General features: G+C 52.7%; 1 protein-coding gene across 1 annotated transcript in view; it reads left to right on the forward strand.

Moving 5' to 3' along the window:
- Positions 1–7,500, forward strand: part of LOC139240504 (fibulin-2-like) — a 51,541-nt gene that overhangs the window by 14,429 nt on the left and 29,612 nt on the right. The window contains exon 3 of the mRNA XM_070869046.1: positions 7,289–7,390. Coding sequence (XP_070725147.1) covers positions 7,289–7,390 — 102 coding nt within the window. The remainder of the gene's footprint in view (positions 1–7,288; positions 7,391–7,500) is intronic.

Here is a 7,500-nt window from a genome sequence, read left to right on the forward strand (position 1 = left end):
GGAGAGAGAGGGAGGGGAGAGTGGGGGAGAGGTGTGGGGGGGGAGGGGAGAGTGGGGGGTAAAGGGAGGGGGGGAGTGGGGGAGAGGGAGGGGAGAGTGGGGGAAAGAGAGGGTGGGGAGAGTGGGAGAGAGGGAGGGGAGAGGGAGGGGAGAGTGGGGGAGAGGGAGAGGGGGGGGGCGGGGGAGAGAGAGGGGAGAGGGGGGAGAGAGAGGGAGGGGAGAGTGGGGGAGAGGTGTGGGGGGGAGGGGAGAGTGGGGGGTAAAGGGAGGGGGGGAGTGGGGTTGTGAATAGTCAAGTCTGGAGGTAGCAAAAGAAATAGGAGCAGGAGTCGGCCATTCGGCCCCTTGAGTCTGCTCCGCCATTCATACGATCAGAAAGACTTGCATTTATATAGCGCCTTTCACAACCAGCGGACATCCTAAAGTGCCTCACAGCCAATGAAGTACTTTTTGGAGTGCGGTCACTGTTGTAATGTAGGAAACGGGCATCAATTTGCGCACAGCAAGCTCCCACAAATGGCAATGAGATAATGACCGGATAATCTGTTTTTCGTGATGTTGGTTGAGGGTTAAATATTGGCCCCAGGACACCGGGGGCGGGAGGGGTGCAGGGACTGGGGTGGTGGGTGGTGGGGGGGTGAGGGTGACTTTCTACTGTCGGGCCATTCGGCCCCTCGAGCCTGCTCCGCCATTCAATAAGACCTTAAAGAAGGGTAACTTTGAAGGTATGAGGCGTGAATTGGCTAGGATAGATTGGCGAATGATACTTAAGGGGTTGACTATGGATGGGCAATGGCAGACATTTAGAGACCGCATGGATGAACTACAACAATTGTACATTCCTGTCTGGCTTAAAAATAAAAAAGGGAAGGTGGCTCAACCGTGGCTATCTCGGGAAATCAGGGATAGTATTAAAGCCAAGGAAGTGGCATACAAATTGGCCAGAAATAGCAGCGAACCTGGGGACTGGGAGAAATTTAGAACTCAGCAGAGGAGGACAAAGGGTTTGATTAGGGCAGGGAAAATAGAGTACGAGAAGAAGCTTGCAAGGAACATTAAGACGGATTGCAAAAGTTTCTATAGATATGTAAAGAGAAAAAGGTTAGTAAAGACAAACGTAGGTCCCCTGCAGTCAGAATCAGGGGAAGTCATAATGGGGAACAAAGAAATGGCAGACCAATTGAACAAGTACTTTGGTTCGGTATTCACTGAGGAGGACACAAACAACCTTCCGATATAAAAGGGGTCAGAGGGTCTAGTAAGAAGGAGGAACTGAGGGAAATCCTTATTAGTTGGGAAATTGTGTTGGGGAAATTGATGGGATTGAAGGCCGATAAATCCCCAGGGCCTGATGGACTGCATCCCAGAGTACTTAAGGAGGTGGCCTTGGAAATAGCGGATGCATTGACAGTCATTTTCCAACATTCCATAGACTCTGGATCATGGAGTGGAGGGTAGCCAATGTAACTCCACTTTTTAAAAAAGGAGGGAGAGAGAAAACAGGGAATTATAGACCGGTCAGCATGACATCGGTAGTGGGTAAAATGATGGAATCAATTATTAAGGATATCATAGCAGCGCATTTGGAAAGAGGTGACATGATAGGTCCAAGTCAGCATGGATTTGTGAAAGGGAAATCATGCTTGACAAATCTTCTGGAATTTTTTGAGGATGTTTCCAGTAGAGTGGACAAGGGAGAACCAGTTGATGTGGTATATTTGGACTTTCAGAAGGCTTTCGACAAGGTCCCACACAAGAGATTAATGTGCAAAGTTAAAGCACATGGGATTGGGGGTAGTGTGCTGATGTGGATTGAGAACTGGTTGTCAGACAGGAAGCAAAGAGTAGGAGTAAATGGGGACTTTTCAGAATGGCAGGCAGTGACTAGTGGGGTACCGCAAGGTTCTGTGCTGGGGCCCCAGCTGTTTACATTGTACATTAATGATTTAGACGAGGGGATTAAATGTAGTATCTCCAAATTTGCGGATGACACTAAGTTGGGTGACAGTGTGAGCTGCGAGGATGAGGCTATAAGGCTGCAGAGTGACTTGGATAGGTTAGGTGAGTGGGCAAATGCATGGCAGATGAAGTATAATGTGGATAAATGTGAGGTTATCCACTTTGGTGGTAAAAACAGGGAGACAGACTATTATCTGAATGGTGACAGATTAGGAAAAGGGGAGGTGCAACGAGACCTGGGTGTCATGGTACATCAGTCATTGAAAGTTGGCATGCAGGTACAGCAGGCGGTTAAGAAAGCAAATGGCATGTTGGCCTTCATAGCGAGGGGATTTGAGTACAGGGGCAGGGAGGTGTTGCTACAGTTGTACAGGGCCTTGGTGAGGCCACACCTGGAGTATTGTGTACAGCTTTGGTCTCCTAACTTGAGGAAGGACATTCTTGCTATTGAGGGAGTGCAGCGAAGGTTCACCAGACTGATTCCCGGGATGGCGGGACTGACATATCAAGAAAGACTGGATCAACTGGGCTTGTATTCACTGGAGTTCAGAAGAATGAGAGGGGACCTCATAGAAACGTTTAAAATTCTGACGGGTTTAGACAGGTTAGATGCAGGAAGAATGTTCCCAATGTTGGGGAAGTCCAGAACCAGGGGTCACAGTCTAAGGATAAGGGGTAAGCCATTTAGGACCGAGATGAGGAGAAACTTCTTCACCCAGAGAGTGGTGAACCTGTGGAATTCTCTACCACAGAAAGTTGTTGAGGCCAATTCACTAAATATATTCAAAAAGGAGTTAGATGTGGTCCTTACTACTCGGGGGATCAAGGGGTATGGCGAGAAAGCAGGAATGGGGTACTGAAGTTGCATGTTCAGCCATGAACTCATTGAATGGCGGTGCAGGCTAGAAGGGCTGAATGGCCTACTCCTGCACCTATTTTCTCTGTTTCTATGTTTCTAAGATCACGGCTGATCATCGACCTCAACTCCACTTTCCCGCCCGATCCCTCGATTCCCCTCGAGTCCAAAAATCTCATATACTCCAACCCCCCTTGCAATAAAGGCCAGTAAAGTCATTGAAAGCAGACACGCAGGTGCAGCAAGCAGTGAGGAAGGCCAATGGTACGTTGGCCTTCATAGCGAGAGGATTTGAGTACAGGAGCAAGGAAGTCTTACTCCAGTTATACAGGGCCTTGGTGAGACCACACCTGGAGTACTGTGAGCAGTTGTGGTCTCCTTACCTAAGGAAGGGTATACTTGCCAGAGAGGGAGTGCAGCGAAGGTTCACCAGACTGATTCCCGGGACGGCAGGACTAACATATGAGGAGAGACTGGATCGACTGGGCCTGTATTCACTGGAGTTTAGAAGAATGAGAGGGGGATCTCATTGAAAGGTATAAAATTCTGACGGGACGGGAAAGGTTAGATGCAGGAAGAATGTTCCCGATGTTGGAGAAGTCCAGAACCAGGGGGTCACAGTCTAAGGATAAGGGGCAAGCCATTTCGGACCGAGATGAGGAGAAACTTCTTCACTCAGAGAATTGTGAACCTGTAGAATTCTCTACCACAGAGAGTTGTTGAGGCCAATTCATTGGATATATTCAAGAGGGAGTTAGATGTGGTCCTTACGGGATCAAGGAGTATGGAGAGAAAGCAGGAATGGGGTACTGAGGTGAATGATCAGCCATGATCTTATTGAATGGTGGTGCAGGCTCGAAGGGCCGAATGGCCTGCTCCTGCACCTATTTTCTATGTCTCTAAAGAGGCTGCAAAGTGATACAGACAGGTTAAGTGGTCAAATAAGTTGCCGACTGAAGTACAATACGGGAAAATGTGAAGTTACCCACCTCAGTCGGAGGAATGAAAAAGCAGGCGATTTGTTTAAAGGTGCGAGGTTGGTAAATATTCGTGTTCAGCGGGAATTCGGGCGCCCTTGGACGCAACTTGCAGAACGTTAGCACGCAGGTACAGCGAGCAAGTCGGGCTCTTCGTGGCACGGTAGCCTTTGTTGCGTTTGCGTCCGGGTTTCGGTGCTGTGCCGGCCTGTGCGCCGCGCCCGGAATCGCGACCGGCCAAACCTGTGGGCGCATCCCCGCCGGCAGGGGTGAGCACGGAAAGCTCCTGCGCCACCGCCTGGCGCGAACGTAATCTGAGTCGTTGCCCGTCGCCCTCCCTCCCCCACGCCCCCCTCGCCCCGTCCTGCGAGCACGATCGGAGCAGGCCGGGGAGCGGAATGAGAAGCGTCGGGGCCTAGCCCAGCAGGCTGAGGCGCGATCGGGGCCCCAGGGGAGCCGAGGGGCCCAGGGGGCAGCACGGGGCCCAGCCCACACACTGTGTGCGATATGTTGTGTGTGCACTGGGCCCGTGCAGCAGAGCGGGTCTCCAGTCGTCCTGGTTGACCCTTGCCCCTGGACCCAGACCTGGCTCCGTCAAGCCCCGTGTGGTGGCTGGTGTGCAACGGTCACCCCACGTTAAAACAATCCACCCACAGGCATCTCCCACCCTTCGGGATGTAGTTCGGGATCTGGAATATCGGGTCCTTCATTGAAATATCTGTGAACTCATCCCTTTTTGGAGTGGAAGCGAGTCGTCCTCGCTTCGAGGGACGGCCTACGGTGATAATGAACCTTCATTGCAAGGGAGCATCATAAGAACAGAAGACCATAAGAATTAGGAACAGGAGTAGGCCATCTAGCCCCTCGAGCCTGCTCCGCCATTCAACAAGATCATGGCTGATCTGGCCGTGGACTCAGCTCCACTTACCCGCCCGCTCCCCGTAACCCTTAATTCCCTTATTGGTTAAAAATCTATCTATCTGTGACTTGAATACATTCAATGAGCTAGCTTCAACTGCTTCCCTGGGCAGAGAATTCCACAGATTCACAACCCTCTGGGAGAAGAAATTCCTTCTCAACTCGGTTTTAAATTGGCTCCCCCATATTTTGAGGCTGTGCCCCCTAGTTCTAGTCTCCCCGACCAGTGGAAACAACCTCTCTGCCTCTATCTTGTCTATCCCCTTCATTATTTTAAATGTTTCTATAAGATCACCCCTCATCCTTCTGAACTCCAACGAGTAAAGACCCAGTCTACTCAATCTATCATCATAAGGTAACCCCCTCATCTCCGGAATCAGCCTAGTGAATCGTCTCTGTACCCCCTCCAAAGCCAATATATCCTTCCTTAAGTAAGGTGACCAAAACTGCACGCAGTACTCCAGGTGCGGCCTCACCAATACCCTGTACAGTTGCAGCAGGACCTCCCTGCTTTTGTACTCCATCCCTCTCGCAATGAAGGCCGACATTCCATTCGCCTTCCTGATTACCTGCTGCACCTGCAAACTGACTTTTTGGGATTCATGCACAAGGACCCCCAGGTCCCTCTGCACCGCAGCATGTTGTAATTTCTCCCCATTCAAATAATATTCCCTTTTACTGTTTTTTTCCCCCCCCAAGGTGGATGACCTCACACTTTCCGACATTGTATTCCATCTGCCAAAACTTAGCCCATTCGCTTAACCTATCCAAAACTCTTTGCAGCCTCTCTGTGTCCTCTACACAACCCGTTTTCCCACTAATCTTTGTGTCATCTGCAAATTTTGTTGCACTACACTCTGTCCCCTCTTCCAGGTCATCTATGTATATTGTAAACAGTTGTGGTCCCAGCACCGATCCCTGTGGCACACCACTAACCACCGATTTCCAACCCGAAAACGACCCATTTATCCCGACTCTCTGCTTTCTGTTCGCCAGCCAATTCTCGATCCATGCTAATACATTTCCTCTGACTCCGCGTACCTTTATCTTCTGCAGTAACCTTTTGTGTGGCATCTTATCGAATGCCTTTTGGAAATCTAAATACACCGCATCCAAGGAAATCTTGCGGCAATTGTACAGGACTTGGGAGAGACGAATGTTCAGTCCGTGAGTGTACCCACGGTTGAGCTGGATCGATTTTTGGGCACTGAGGGAAGCGAGGGGATATGGGGACTGGGCGGGCGAGTGGAGTTGAGGTATTGTTTCAGCCGTGGTCGTATTGAATGGCGGAGCAGGCTCGAGGGGCCGAATGGCCGACTCCTGCTTATGTTCTTGGGGGTCCACCTTGAGTTGTTGGGCGTGGGCCTGAGCGGGCTGCTCGCCCGGGGCAGGCATTACCGGCACGGTGTCGCGGCGGCCCTCCCCCCGAGGTCACGGGTGGGGAAGGGGGTTGGTGGGGGGTGGGGGGGCGGTGGAGCGGGGCGGGGGAGCAAGAGGGGGATTCTCGCGTTTTGCGGGGAGAAAGCTCCCTCGATCTCCCCAATGATTGAACGTCTCTTCCTGTGTATCCTGGCAGAAGTGGAGGGAAGAGGAGGAGAGGAGGACAGGGAAAGGAGTCCCCTACAGGCCATACCGCCTGAACCCCACGACCCCTGCCAAGGTACGCCACCGTTCGCGCCGAAACTCATTCCGGGCAGAGTTCAGTTACGGGCTTGCATTTATATAGCGCCGGTCACCACCACCGGACGTCCCAAAGCGACTCACAGCCAATGCAATATCTTTGTTTTGGAGTGCGCTCACTGTTGCATTGTGGGAGACGCCAATCAGCGCACAGCAAGCTCCCACACACAGCGATGTGATAATGACACAGATCGTCTGTTTTAGTGATGTTGGTCGAGGGATAAATATTGGCCCCAGGACACCGGGGAGAACTCCCCCTGCTCTTCTTCCAATAGTGGCCCCGGGATCTTTTACATCCACCCGAGAGGGCAGACGGGGCCTCGGTTTAACGTCTCATCCGAAATACAGCCCCTCCGACAGTGCGGCGCTCCCTCAGTACTGCCCCTCCGACAGTGCGGCGCTCCCTCAGTACCGCCCCTCCGACAGTGCGGGGCTCCCTCAGTACCGCCCCTCCGACAGTGCGGCGCTCCCTCAGTACCGCCCCTCCGACAGTGCGGCGCTCCCTCAGTACCGCCCCTCCGACAGTGCGGCGCTCCCTCAGTACTGCCCCTCCGACAGTGCGGTGCTCCCTCAGTACCGCCCCTTCGACAGTGCGGCGCTCCCTCAGTACCGCCCCTCCGACAGTGCGGCACTCCCTCAGTACTGCCCCTCCGACAGTGCGGTGCTCCCTCAGTACTGTCCCTCCGACAGTGCGGGGCTCCCTCAGTACTGCCCCTCCGACAGTGCGGCGCTCCCTCAGTACCGCCCCACCGACAGTGCGGCGCTCCCTCAGTACAGCCCCTCCGACAGTGCGGCGCTCCCTCAGTACTGCCCCTCCGACAGCGCAGTGCTCCCTCAGTACTGCCCCTCCGACAGCGCAGTGCTCTGTGCTGATCCTGTGTTATCTTTGTGACCACAGGAGAAAATCCTTGCTCGCAGGTGTGTACGAGTGCGGGACACTCGATGGTTTGTTCCTGCAGCCCGGGATATCAGCTCATGAACGACGGAACCTCCTGTGAAGGTAATCTCCGCTGGGGGAGCAGTTATAACACAGCCTGTGTCGGGAGCGAGGGCGTAATGTACACTTTGTTATGTACTGTACAGCGTTCATGGAAATAAACCACAGAATCA

Source organism: Pristiophorus japonicus, chromosome 32 (assembly GCF_044704955.1).
Source record: "Pristiophorus japonicus isolate sPriJap1 chromosome 32, sPriJap1.hap1, whole genome shotgun sequence".
NCBI lineage: Eukaryota > Metazoa > Chordata > Chondrichthyes > Pristiophoridae > Pristiophorus > Pristiophorus japonicus.